Source organism: Syngnathus scovelli, chromosome 17 (genome assembly GCF_024217435.2).
Source record: "Syngnathus scovelli strain Florida chromosome 17, RoL_Ssco_1.2, whole genome shotgun sequence".
NCBI classification, from domain to species: Eukaryota; Metazoa; Chordata; class Actinopteri; order Syngnathiformes; family Syngnathidae; genus Syngnathus; species Syngnathus scovelli.
In genome coordinates, this window is record NC_090863.1 from 10,881,589 (window position 1) to 10,896,351 (window position 14,763).

General features: G+C 38.7%; 2 protein-coding genes across 3 annotated transcripts; both read right to left on the bottom strand.

Annotated features, from left to right (window-relative positions):
- Nucleotides 1-51: 51 nt before the first annotated feature.
- LOC125985511 (potassium voltage-gated channel subfamily B member 2-like) lies at nt 52-10,105 on the bottom strand. The gene is made up of 3 exons (XM_049748426.2): nt 9,816-10,105; nt 7,479-8,209; nt 52-4,156 (listed from the first exon to the last, which is right to left on the bottom strand). The coding sequence occupies exons 2-3, from the start codon at nt 8,064-8,066 to the stop codon at nt 2,207-2,209; spliced, it is 2,538 nt and encodes an 845-aa protein (XP_049604383.1). The 5' UTR covers nt 8,067-8,209; nt 9,816-10,105; the 3' UTR covers nt 52-2,206.
- A 788-nt stretch (nt 10,106-10,893) lies between these two features.
- dnajb6a (DnaJ heat shock protein family (Hsp40) member B6a) lies at nt 10,894-14,706 on the bottom strand. 2 transcript variants are annotated; one of them, XM_049747359.2, is made up of 9 exons: nt 14,528-14,706; nt 14,268-14,332; nt 13,556-13,659; nt 12,709-12,818; nt 12,544-12,609; nt 12,294-12,404; nt 12,081-12,227; nt 11,785-11,998; nt 10,894-11,683 (listed from the first exon to the last, which is right to left on the bottom strand). In XM_049747359.2, exons 3-9 carry the CDS (start codon nt 13,618-13,620, stop codon nt 11,578-11,580), a joined length of 819 nt encoding a protein of 272 aa, XP_049603316.1. In that variant the 5' UTR covers nt 13,621-13,659; nt 14,268-14,332; nt 14,528-14,706; the 3' UTR covers nt 10,894-11,577. The 2 variants fall into 2 exon arrangements, with proteins under 2 accessions (XP_049603316.1, XP_049603315.1); XM_049747358.2 differs by lacking the exon at nt 14,268-14,332.
- Between the last annotated feature and the right edge of the window lie 57 nt (nt 14,707-14,763).

The following is a 14,763-nucleotide window of genomic DNA, read 5'->3' on the forward strand; positions in this document are numbered from 1 at the left end:
CTTATATTTAAAAAAAAAAAAAAAGAAAATGAAATTTACACCACACAGTAATAGGCCATTCAGACACATTTTTTTATTTTGCATGTATCAGTAAATGGATGAAAAGTCACTATTCACTAAGTATATGTTGATTCTCGCACCTGACTAATCATAATATTCCTTTTAAACTAGAAAGATGATGATGAACCTCACAAAAACAATAACATCTGGAAAACAGAAAAATGGAGAAAAAAATCCATGGTTTGTTGACTACAGTATTTGCAATATTTAGATGACAGTAACACTAGCAAATGCAATTGGAACATGTGGTTGTGTACATGTTTGTTGTCAAAAAGACGATAGTCGTACTTTTGAAGTTAACGGAACAATAATCTGAGAAATACACTGCCACCTCTATTTAATGATTATATAGTTTGAGGTAATCAGTTAATAATGTTATTTATTATGCCACAGTTAGACTTATCAATTGATTTAGAATCCAATCAAACCATAATATATTCATTTATGGATGCTGTAGTTAATAGACACATATAAATACACTTGTAAGATATACTGTATTTAGATCAGCAGTGCAATTCAAATATATTGTACTCTCTCAGAGAAACTTACCTTACTAGCAAATGCAGAGGAAATTGCGGCACAGTGAGGTTAAAACTGTAGGCGATGTTACTAGTTGAGTCACAATGAGGTTAAGTACTGTACAACAAAGTCAAACATAACCAGAGGATTTGCATATCAACATATTGTGTCCATTGAACAAGGAAAAAAAAGAAAACAACTCTTACTCTACAATTTTTCTTCCACCTTCTCATAAATTGTCTATTTATGAAAAGGCACCCATGTTTGAATATATCTATAGATGTCAACAAGAAAATGCAGCGCCATTGTCTTTTTAAAAACACAGTGAATCACTGTTATTAGACAGAAAAAAATAGCATCAATAATCTATACACCGGGTTTGAATTTACACACAAGTCATGTTTTATGTGTTGATACCCGTGCTCAAACTATATTTTCTCTCGCTAAGTCATTTTGTCCATACAAGTAAATCTGATACATGTCAGCTATCATTTGAACGTGCAATGCAGCATTCATTAATTTTCAACATGCAATTATTTAAGGTTGAACTCTTTCACAGTAAAATAACCCCAAACAACACAAGAATATAATTACAACATGCTGCAGGGTGTAGCCTTGGTTAGCACCTCTGGCATCAGTATTTGAATGTGAGACACTAAAAGAAATATATTATAAGAATATTTGCATATACACTAAGCAAACATTGGGCAGAGCATTTACTGATTGTGTTTTTTGACTGATAATTTTTGATGCTCCAATGTTTCCAACAACTAAAATTGCCAAAAATGATTCAAACTGAAATGACAATGATGGCAAAAGTACAATAAACATGATTCGATTAAAAGACAGATAAGTCTCATAGAGACCAGATTGTTTAGGTACATGCACAAGTGCACTTGCTAACACGTGATGGGCAAATGTCTCGTCTATGGAATGTGTCAAGGCCCCTCGATTTGTTATGACTGTTCATGACAGGAGCGTCCGACCTGGGACTCAGGCAGAGTTTAATGACTCCCTCCATAGTTTTATCTTTTGTCATGCTATCTATTCAGTCTATCAAGTTTGCGATACATTACAAAGTATTTTCTCTTTATTAAACTGCTGCTACTTCTCTCATTGTCGAGAGGCGTGCCAAGATGTGAACAAACAGCAAACACTTTCTGTTCCTCATTCATCCCCTTTAAGTAACTTATTTTTAGGCATTATAGAAAAGAGGGGTAAAAAATAAATACTGTACAACCATACAAAATATACAACACGGCTCACCCAATATGTTTGACTACGCTTAGGGCTGCATTTCAAGTACGGTTTATAATAGCCAAAAGTCTGATGAGCCATAAATTTGCATGTATTACAAAAGACACTTTTTTTTTTTTTTTCTCCACAATGTGCAGAATTTTTATATAGAATCTTGATTTCCTGAAATAGCCTGAAAATAAAACAATAGAAAGGGGTGTACACATAATTTTGTTGGTGTTATGTTCAAATGTGGTTCATCTGTGGTCAAAAATTCAGTGGTTCAATGTCCTTTAGATTGTACACTGTTTTTCTCCAAGGTGGTTTTCGTGCCTGTGTTGGGCAACATTTTTCATGTCCCCATTTTCCTCAGCGCTTTTGGAATGTGGGCTCACATGCTAGTTTCATTGGAGGATTCGTGACTTCCATCTAGAATGTGGTTTTCTTGCCTCTCAGCACCTTGAGATGGCACCTCCCTTCCTCCTCCCTCCATACTTACCAGATCCTGCGAACAGTTGAGAAGGTTGGCCTTGGGCAGAGGGCTGGTGCAACTAGCCGAGCCGGCAGCAGACTTCTCCACGTGATTCTTTCCTTGGTGGCTTAAGCTTGTGAGCTGTCCTTCACCCTCTAATCTCTTGGCTGCTGAGCCTTCACCTTCCCCCTTAGAGTTGTTTGGACGAACAGATTGCTCGACCAGGGACGGAGATTGTAGCAGAGCCAGTGAAGATTTAGTGTCTTGCCTTCCAGAGCTGAGCCGTGACGAAAATCTGGAAACCTTATCGTCTGACAGTTGCTGAGAAAGCTTGGCTGTACCAGCAGAGGAGGAAGTGGCCACTGGTGTAATCACTGCCATTAGAACATCATCCTGGGTTCCAATGAGGTCACTCTTGTTGTCTATTGTCTTTTGTAGGCTGCTACTATAATCCGTTGAGGAGGTGCAGCTGCTGTCTGCAGTTGTATTGATGTTGGGACTGGACACAAACTTGTACAGCCCCTCTTTTATAATTTCCATTGGCTGGGTGCTATCAGTGGTCTTATTGATCTCTATGGCACTAATCCGAGTCAGATCCAAGGGAGCGGGTGCACGCAGTTGTCTTGAAGTACTTTGACTAGCTCCAACGCTGGGGATCAGAGAACTTTTTTCGGCTCTTTCTCCTGAAAAGACCTCAGCCATGTTGCAGCCTGCTCTTGCACTTCCGTCAGGGGATGTTTTTTGGGTTTGGATGGGGGGCAGCAGATTCATCTCCATCTCTTCATTGATCAGTTTTGCTTGGTTCTCCTGGAAAGTGCTTGCACATTCTAATGTCTTTACGTTGAGGTGTTGAAGGCTGCCTTTGCTAGTCAAGGGCTTGGGACAGTCAGGTGAGCCCACTCGAGCCACTTCCTGGTAACCAGATGTAAGTTTGGACTGACCGGGGCTGCCTAAATCCGCATTGGAGTAGCGTTTATGGTAGCTCCAGCGGCTAGGTGACAAGTGATTATCCACTGGACACTTACCATCTTCTTTCTTTTCAATCAGCACATCTGTAAGTTCCATGTTACGTGCAAAAGCCTCTTTGGGATTGATCGAAACAATACTTCCACTTCGTTTCGCTCGTTCAAGAGCTTCCCTCCTCTTGATGGCCTTCTCCTGCCTCTTCTGCTCTCGATAAAACTCGGAGAAGTTGTTGACAATGATTGGGATGGGAAGGGCAATGACCAAGACTCCAGCTATGCAACAAAGTCCTCCAACAATCTTCCCCAGCAAGGTTTGAGGGTATATGTCTCCATAACCAACAGTGGTCATTGTGATTGTAGCCCACCAGAAAGAGGCAGGTATGCTGGTGAATTTGGTGGAATCCTCATCTTTCTCAGCAAAGAATACTAAGCTAGAAAAGATCATAATGCCCATGGCAAGGAAGAGAATTAATAGACCCAATTCGTTGTAGCTCCTTCGCAGCGTGAAGCCCAGAGACTGCAGTCCAGTGGAGTGCCTGGCCAGTTTCAATATCCTCAGAATTCGCATTATTCGGAAAATCTGGACCACACGACGCACATTTTGGAACTGCATTACATTCTTGTTGGATTCGGTGAGGCATAGAGTCACATAGTAAGGCAGTATGGCCAGCAAATCAATGATATTTAGTGGCGCTTTGATGAAATTCCACTTGTTGGGTGCTGACAGCAGGCGCAACAGGTACTCCATGGTGAACCAGGCGATGCACACTGCTTCTACGTGGGCTAGGCTTGGGTTGTCATTAAACTGGCCAAATTCGTCCACAACTTGCAGCTCTGGCAAGGTGTTGAGTGATAATGAAATTGTGGAAATAATGATGAACAGGATGGAGATCATAGCCAGAATCTGCAAGACAAAGGAAAGAGAGTGAATGTTATTTTTGGTTGGTACACAATGTATTTCGTTTTGATACACAATCTGGATGAGGATTTTCGAAACCGGGGCAAAATATCTTAATCATGGCATCTGGTATTGTCTGCTAGGATTGAGATGCTAATTAGTTTTCCCAGACTAAGAGAATGTCACCATTATTCAGTTACTGATAATTCAATTGTTCTTCAGGGAGTTTAAAGCGAAATAATATATTTCTTTGCTTGAAGGAAAATCTTTTTTGTTTTAATACTGAAACGAACTGCAGGTGTAACGGTGAGGAGCCATAAGCTTGTGCCGTCTCTCACTCCAGCCTTTGCTAGGACATTTCAGGATAATTGTAATAGGATTGTCTTGCTATCTATAGCGAGGATAGAGAGCTGTTAGAAGTGGTTACTCATTCTTTCCTCCTCTAACAGGAAGAATCAAACATGGTTGCAAATTCCTTTCTAAAGGAAATTATTCTTTAACAAATAGATGATATCAAGAAAGAGTATAACTTAAGGACATTTTCATCTGGAGATACTAAATTAAAAAAAAAATTCAACATTGCATATATATTTGTGCTCTCTTGCATCTTTTATGACATTCAATCAATGTTAGTCCTCATTTAAACATGGACGTTCAGGAATATGTCACAAGAAATCTTAATTAATGGCTGTCAAAAAAATATTTCAAATGCTGTAGCCTGGATCAATGTTATAAAATTGATCGTGTTATTCATATATGTAGCACGGCTCAGAGTGTTGACACATTCCATCCCAATATTTTTCTGTCCATCCATCCATCCATCCATCCATCCATCCATCCATCCATCCATCCATCCATCCATCCATCCATCCATCCATCCATCCATCCATCCATCCATCCATCCATCCATCCATCCATCCATCCATCCATCCATCCATCCATCCGAATGGAATCCAAAATCCAAACGCTTTTGATGTTTACATTTGCTTTTGTCTCATCTTTTTTTGTGGTTTATGTCTTGTACGGCAATTTTGTTTTTTCCTTATTGTTGTTGTTCATACCTGCGTTTGTCAATTAGCTCCCTTAGTCACTTTTGTCTTGTCAATTTAATATTCTGTATTGGTTCCTGTCAGTAGTTATTACATTTCCAAATCATGTTACGGTCAGTCAGTCCTAATGTTTTGTTTGTTAGACTTCTATTGATTTAGTAATTCTTAATTCCACGTGCTTTGTTTGCTTTCCTTTTGTTCTTTGTGAATAAATACTTTTTTTAGATTCCATTTGGATTCTTGCCATCCAGCTAGATCCTTCTAATTCTAATAACATTGTGAATTCGGCATGGTTACAATTTGCCAAAGCACTCATTGGATCACACTTGGGTTGAGGCTGACGTCTAGCTACTGCAGTCACCGGCTCCATTGCATAATTTGTGAAGAAGCCACGAAACGCGCCATGGATAGCGTAAATTGAATTTTGCGTAACGGCCATCAAGTTTCTCAAACTAGGACTGAACTGCAATCAAGGACAGATTAAAAACTGAACGTCAATTGTATAGATAGATAGATAGATAGATAGATAGATAGATAGATAGATAGATAGATAGATAGATAGATAGATAGATAGATAGATAGATAGATAGATAGATATTTTTTGTCTTTCCATTTTTGTACAGTAATATTATTATTTTTTCCACTAGTTTGAAATAAACGAATAAACTCTAAATGTAATTCTCCAGTAAGAGCATCTGGCATCAAAATTTCGCCAAATAATTCATGACTCACTTAAATAACCCTTGATGAGAGAAATCAAGTTGAATAAGAAGTTTAGTAGGATATTAAATAACATGAGAGTAAATCCCATCAAACTGCAATAAGATTATGTGCATGAATTTAAATTTGGTTATTGAAAAAGTTATTATTGGTAGTATGTTATGACATAGCGGTGGGTGAATTTGTGTGTGCGTGTGTGTGTTCCACTTAATACTTGCATCTAATCAGCTGTACTTTATCATGCTCAGAGAAGGATCTCTTATTGGCTAAGAGCTGAATGACACACGGGGAGTGTCATTGCGCAGTGGCCTAAGAAGATTCCCTCCTGCTGACCCCACACTTCTGAAATAGTCACAAGGATCTCTGTTATATTTAGAAACAAAGTTTGCTGCTAAACTTATGTACGTATTACGTATGATTTCATACCTCAAATTACAGGCAGTTTCAATTTTTGTTGTTTTGATTCTCCGGTAAATTACACTGCTGTCCTGACATATACATATTATTCCATTATTATTTTTTGCAGCTTCATGTGAAAAGCAATTTTTAATTGCCAAAAGTGAAATAATGATAATTAAAATGATTAGAACTCGAATGACTTCTGTCCTGTGAAAACCTAAGAATAAGCAATTTATGAAACAAATTGAGAATTCATTTCCACGATGGGCGCCAAGAGAATTAGTCATGTTAATTACAAAATGATACATTTCACTGTTCTTATCTGTTCCAAGAACGCTTCTGGCCAATACATGATCTACCTCAGGAAGGCTCATTTTATCATCCTTTTAACTTCACTAAATCTTAACTGCTTAGGGCAAACAGCTTAATCTGCTTTTGCGACAGACTCTTCCGGTACATCCAGACTCTTCACACTCCTGCGTCTCCGCAGTCTAGACCCAAACTCCATCCAGAAGTCGGGATTTGGGTGTAAAGCAAATGAATAGGTCTGCATCAAATCCTGACCTTGAACCCACTGAAGACTTGTTGAATCAGTTTGCTGCTCTAGTTCCAGCTCTAGTGTTGAGATGGAGCTGCTATTGGTCCAGAATTGAAGATCCTGACCATTTCATAAATTACAAAATATGCCATCTTCGACAAGATGTTGGCATGTATAGGATTGGCTCACAATTTCTGTTGTATTTTGGCGGGGTGGAGGTCAAGGCTATTTTGGGGCCAGTCAAGTTATTTCATTCTCAACTTGTCTCAATGTCTTCAATGAACTTTGGACATGATTAAGAGGTTTGTCTTAATACTTCTGTTTACACTTTATTTTGGAAAAAGTACCAAGTAAGACTGTTAAATTTATTCCTTTAAAAGATGGAGATTTGTTTTTCTTTTTCAACATGTTTAAATGTTATTTATACAGTTTTTGTGTTATAGTTTATAAACCACATACCCTCTATGGTGACAGAATTGCAGTTAAATATTATGAATTTGGAATTTCCAAAAATGTCAATGATTTCCTCTGAATTGGTTAAAGTGGGCCAACTCTGACTAAGCCCTGGAATTTGAAATCTTTCCATTAGAAGGGTTATCATGGAAGTGCGAGCTGCTGTTACCTTTGCTGCCACAGATGAGCTGGGTTTCTCCAGGAGATCCCACAGCTTCTGCCTCTGGTCAGGACAGCAGCCCAGTTCCTCCTCCTCCTCTCCTTCCTTGTCTCTCAGATTCTCCGCCTCCCTCCTCAGCTCCTCATTCATCTGCTCCTTCTTCTGGTGGTATCGTGCCTGGCAGCAAGACTCCAGGTAGATCTCATCAATACCCCAATAGTCCAGCTCTTGGCCAAAAGATAGGGCGCACATCTCCTCCATCATGTGCAGTTTGCCAGTTCTGTAGAAGTTGAGAATGGAGGAGAAGGCCACGGGATGGCGGTCGAAGAAATACTCGTTCTCAGACAGGGTGTAGTCATCGCAGACCTCCAGCAGTGACTCATGGGTGTTGCAGTCTCTCAGCTGTCCCAGACGGGTTCTGGGAAGGCGGTCCAGCGTTCGCCATAAAACTTCATGTGTTAGACCTCCAACATTGAGTCGGACCCTCCGAGATCGTGCCTTCACGCGGATGATGTCGATGGGCTCCGGGGGCAGCACTGGAACCGCCGGGGGTCGATTGAGGACTTTTGGTGTACCGTAGAGCGCTTTGTCTACCATATTTATGCAGTGTGAACTCCACTAATGGATGTGATATTGACTCGTCGGGATGATTTTGTGGTGGCCGGTGGGCACAGAGTGGCTTGGCCCACCAAGCTCACCCAGCTCTTTTCAGATAGTAGAACTGGTGCTGAGATCCATGACTAGAAGGGTATAAAGAAATAAGCAATATTATTAAAAATATAAATTTACATATGGTATTTATACATTTTAAGTCGTACCGTAATTTTTGCAGTAGTCGTTTTTCAATTCATTTTGACAACAGTAAATATCAGGACAGATGAAGTTAGCTAAATGACTCAAACTCCGTTGGCTAGAATTAATTTAGTTTGGTGAGGATCTGGATAAAACAGCTGAAATGATTTTCACTTTTTGAGTCACTAAGGCACGAAGGGAAGCGTCTAATTAGCTATAAGACAGACAATCCCAAATTTGACCTCTGGCCTTGGCAAAGGTCTGTGTTTTACTGAGTGACACCCCAGTTAGAGGTCAGTAGATCAAATCATGTTTAAACTGTAAAAAAACATTTTTTTTGGCCTCAAAACAATCAGTTAGACATTTATAAAAATAAGGAGTTAGCACAACAAAGCAAGCAAGCTGTTTTCTTGAAGGTTAAGGGTCAACCATTCTGTAAACTTCATTCACTTTCATTTGCTAATGTAAACACACGTCGAAATCATTTTCTGGAATTAAAAGTCTTTCAATGACTGCTCTATAAAATGTTAATCGTAGCTTTTTCCGGGAAATCAATTTTATGGTTGTACCACTAGAGCTTATTCTACCATTAAATGTCCTTTGACTGTGGGACTTTTATCTGATTGTATAACGCCGAACCACAAATCCTTGCGGGGGCATTTGGCTTTGTCTGCCCAAGTTAATTATAGCCTGTCTATCTTCTCTCAGGACACTCATAGGACACACGACGATGTCAGCATCCAAAACTACTACGTCACTAAATGTCAAAATGCTAGTCGCACAACCAGAAATTTATTAAATACTTAATAAATGGTTCTAAATTGTTCTTGCTAACTTTTTAACTGAGTTGAAAAAACATTCAGATGTGTAATACTCATATTAGTATAGAAGATTTAATTTTTTCATTACCAAACAATTATGGGGCTTTTATTTTTATCAAAGTTAAAAAAGAAGGCAATCATTTGGGACAATATTTTCATCGCAGAAAGTTAAGACCGATAAGACTTTTTTGCAGTGTAAAATACGTATAAAGTGCCATTTTAAGTTTTAAATGATAAACACCATAATTAATAATCTTTAATGAAATTAACAATGCGTGCCTCTGTGCAACAACACAACATAAAATAACTAGGTATGTACAATTACACCTGGATTTTAAATACTTCATAACAAAGGTCATGCTAGCAAAAACTAATGATTATTATTGTGTTCTGGACACCGTTTTCCGTTACGTCGACACTTTTTCCAAGTCGAAAGCAAATTGTTTAGAACGCAGAGTCAAAGTCTAAAAAGAGAGCATTCATTTCCAATTCGTCATCAGGAGATTAGGCAGACTGTGGCTTATCCCGAGATTATGCACTTCAGTACCGCAAATTTGAAAAGCACAAAGCGCACAGACTAATGCCATCACAGCATAATTAAAAAACGTTTTCTTTTTTAGAATAATCAATATAACCTCCCTTTTCATATCTCATATTAGAAATAAATGTTCCAGAGGGAAGAAATAAAAAAAACAGGTTGTCAAGAATTTAAGAAACTCAAGAGGAAGCCTACCTGTGTGGATTTTGCTGAATAACTCTTGAAGTCGAACTCTGCTTCTTCCAGGAGGTCCCACCATAGCAGCCACCTAGTTATCTCTGATTTTCAACACCATACTGAAGATACTGATAAATGAAACCCACAAGGCATAGTGTCAAAGATCCACATTTTGGCCAGATAGTTAAGGCCAGCTTGAACGTTCAGGTTATGTTGCATCAAGTGAGGCGTCAGTGTAGCTGAGATACATGAGGACACCTGCAAATAACTACAGACAGTCGCTGGTAAGAAGGACTAAACGGATCACGGATGGATAGAGACAGGGAGAAAGAGAAAGGGGGAGAGACAGAGAGAGAGAGAGACAGAAAGCAAGAGAGTGAGCGAGAGAGAGAGAGAGCGAGAGAGAAAAAGAGTTTCGTTCAGCACCAAGGACAGCTCTTCTTTGGAAAGCGGTTAGGGTTAGACTTCAACTCGCAGTCTGCCTTGTCTACTTTTGATTTTCCTAAAATATTAAATAATATTACAGATAATAAATATTAATAAAGACATATAAATATTAAGATTTATCAAAAAGACAAATAATTGTCTTCACAAGTCTAGCCTGTTTTGTAAATTACAGCCACTGGTCTAAGATGAGTGTAGAACATGAGTGTTTGGTTGTGCAGCGGACAGAAAAATTCGAACACAGCAATATCGTGGAACTAGCATTACAAAGGTCAGAGTAACAAGTTCACCAGTCTGCAGACACATAACATACTCTAAATAAAGGGTCACAAATGTGCTGCCCATGAGCCCAACAAAAAGCATTGTGATAGTAGTTAGTCTTCGTTTCTTAATTATTCATTATTAATTATTATTATGAATGCATTTCATTTCAAACAATGAACATGACTTTAGGCAGGCATTCAATTGAGACAAAATTGTTTTGTTTTTTTGTCTCTTTCCCACTATATAATATAGTATATATAGATATATAAATATAAAAATTATATTAATTATATATATATATAAAATTATATATTATATAATATATAATATATATATATATATATATGTAAAATTATTATTATTTTTCCCGAATGATCATGATTACAAGTTCAGAATGAAACTTATATTTATTGGTTTACAAAGTACACTAAACGTCTGAATTCCTATACAGGATAACTTATAGAATGACTTATGATATTTGTGCATCATAGTGCAGCTTTAACATTAAGACTTAACATCAACAGGTATACATGCATCATTAAATAAAAGATAGAAAAATACATCATACCAGCGTTGGGATTTAAAAAAAAAAAAAAAAAGGTAATTAAGAACAAGGTTAAACAATCAATAAACAGAGGGGATAATGCTTTATATATCTACCCACATTATATAATTTGACACTTTTGTAATATTTACAAGCTGAGTTACATTTTTGGAATGCTGTGAGCTGTCAGACACACACAAGGAGTGGACACAAAATATTAGTAGGGTCAGGGGTCATAACAATGTGGTCCCACACACTGAAGCATCAATACCAACCCTAAAATTCAAGGCCAGTTTCAGTTCAGAACTAGTTAAACATAACGCATAAGTCACCCAAATTCACCGATGTTCAACTTTAGATAATAAGATCTGCCAGAGGGGACTATCAATGGAATTAAACACAACTAAAGTATGTACATAAAAAAAAAAAAAACACTATTATTACAATTCTTTGTTGCTTTTTGTTGTTGCCAATGTTTTGTTTCAAGCTCAAGTTTCTTGGTATTGTGCTGAGGTAACTTGTGGTTTATTATTTGTGTTCCAGTCGTAACAGCTGCTCTTTACCATTGATGGTTAGTGACCTCAGCTGGCCGTCCTCTTCCACCTCAACCCGCTCTTGACCATTCTCAATGATCCTAGAAAAGGAGAAAAACGCAATTTCTTTCTCTTCTCATCTTCAAGAGTGACACAAACCTGTTTCATATGACAAATAAGATAAACCAAAACTTGTGTTTACCTTTTAGTCGTGATCTTCCTGCCGTTGATGATTTTCGTAGAAGTAGACACGGAACGGAAGTTACCCATGCCTCCTCCACCACCTCCCCCAAAGGAGCTGCTGGAGAAAGAGGTGAAGCCCCCGCCCCCGAGACTACCCATGGTCGTCATGTGACCCATGTGACCCATATGACCCATGTGACCCATGGGGCTCATGGAGCCAAACGTACCAAAGCCTGCAAGGGGAGAATGAAAATCATAAAACCTGAGTAATTAGCATGGAGTGAATTCGATTGCCCATTGTTGTTGGTTTCTTACCTGGGTCAAAAGGCGAGAAGCCGGCACCAAAAGGTGGAAAACCTACAAAGCCCCCCAAGAATGAGCCCCCTGTCCGGTTTCGACTTGCGCGACCTTGATGGCGCCGTCCGCTGCCAAAAAAAGGATCATCACCAAATGGATCTGCACCTTGAAGAACAAGAGGAGAGAGTGAGCAAAAAGCTTCCAAATGAAGGAAACGCAAAATGGATGTACCGAAAAGGTCTGCAAATGGGTCCCTGCCTCCAAAGAACTCCCTGAAGACATCTTCTGGGTTACGGAATGTGAAGGGTTCTTGGAAATGATCTTCATTGTGGAAGTGCCCACCTGTAACAGATTCATTAAAAACATTTGGACATATTTAGTAGTAATTAGATGAAAACTATGTGGAACACAAAAGTGAAATTTGGTTTAGCTTCAGTCTGGGAAACCAGAAGAATTTTTTCAGGATGGATGATCACATTACCTCTCCCTCGAGCACCCCTCGTCAGTCCTTCTTTGCCATATAGATCATATGTGCTTCTCTTGTTCACTGGTAGAAAAAAAAAAATAACATGGCTCACCATTTACAAAACAATTTTATGGACAACAAGACCACAGCACATTGGCAAATTTCCAAGACATTACAAACCATCTGACAGGACTTCATAAGCCTCTGACAGCTCCTTGAATTTCTTCTCAGCCTCTTCTTTGTTTTCTGGGTTTTTATCAGGGTGCCACCTCAGGGCCAGTTTTCTGTACCTGTCAAAGGTCAGAGCAAAAATCAGCGGCATGAAATACACTTTTTAAAGCATCTTCTTCTGTACACTGCATGTTTTTTTTTTAGGTCTGTCAAGAAATGAATTCATCATAAATTCAGGATGGAGAAATGAGGCCCATTTTCAAGCAGCCCTGAAGGTGAGCCTGTCAATAAGAAGTGTCGCAACTGTTACGTCTTTCATCTTTGCTCTTGTCGCATTATAAGATGAACAAGGACTATTTCTGAGATACAATGGATCGTTGTTCCCACGAGTGAGAAGTTTTTGAGATGAGAAAAATCGGGCCGAGTCGAACAGGCTTAACAGGTGCTAGTGGGCGTGGTTCAATAAGGAGTTTACACACCAGGATTGGCGGAGGTTGTAGTTACTTGTATTAATCATTCCACACAAATTATATCTTTTGAAATAGAACAAAAAAGTACAGGATGCTAATTCAAGGTGATGATGAAATGCCATTAGCGGTTTACTTGAATGACGTACACAGTTACAACAACACAAACGTAAGTTGCGTTGACTCTTCTGGGGATATACGAGAAAGGCCCCTCAAAGACGAAGCCTACAAATTTGGATGCTGACATTGTGCTGAGAAGAGTCAAACAGTCATGTGATATTCACAAGCTGAGCCCTTAGACACTGATATCATTGTGTGGACATCAAGTGGTCTTTTTCCAAAAAGATATTTTTGATATTTGTATAAACTTGTAAAACGTATCAACTGACGATTTCTTTATGTCCTCTGCAGACGCATCTCTCCGTACTCCTAGAATCTGGTAGTAGTCCACCATAGTGTGTGGCTGAAGAGCACGACAATGGGTCTAAGGAACCTAAAAGTGAAAAGCAAATCATACAGGTCAAGAACAACCACAGCATGTGAATTGGATCAACATAAGCATATCCAATAAGATTTTGAGTTTCATTCAGGCCTACTAGGGATCGCATAGGTCTTCATCTTCAATGTCAAGTGGGTACCACCACCCAGTGTTCAAATAGGAAATAAGACTGGTTAAATGGTTGATAATCAAAATCTGACTTGAAACACTCTTCTTGTTTTACTTATCGTAAATATTCTGTAAACCCAATACACTTGATTTCACTTGTCAAATGTCGCATTTAACTGAACTTCCTTTTTCGAACAACCAATGACTCAAAAGAGAAGTTTGAAAATTGTGTTCCCAAAGTTTTTTTTCATACGACTATGTCGTTCGATTTGCATTACATTATGGAATTTGTCATAAATTCATTTGTTTGTATTTTCTTTTCCCTTGATTCACTCCCTTCTCAATGGCCTCGTTTAGATATAAACACATCTCATGTACTTAAAAACGTTTACACAGAGCTATTTCGTAACTGATTCTATCCTCAATTTACACATACGCGTTTCAGATCCAATATTATTTAAGCAATTAAAAACAAGAAACATAAAATACGGTAACTGTAATCCTCTGTACTGTATGCTGGAATTGTGGCTGAAGTTTGCTTTATGTGACCGCATCAACCCTTACAAACACATCAATAAACCCTGCTTAAAATTCCCCCACAAGATTATTAAATCTACCTATTATTAAATCTACCTAGCAAAATGATGGTGGCGTTTAGCTTCTGCTACATGATGTCTAGTGAATGGGTCCATGACTAGCTTAGCGCTGTGCGGTTGAAAACATCACATATGCTCACTGTTCAAAATGATCTTACCTAAAACAGCTTCGGCGATGTATGACGTAAAATGATTCGTAGAAGTGATAACGAATGTCTTGAAAGGGTTTCCCGAAAGCTAAACAGTTTTTTTCGTGCCACACTTTGCAATTTCTTGGATTAGTCGCATCGTCCGGCTACTGCGTCTTCTTCACCTGAATCTGCTGCGCGGCTGCTGTTTTTTTCACCTCACCCAAACACCACGCCACCAACTGGACGTATTAGGTATGGCAACG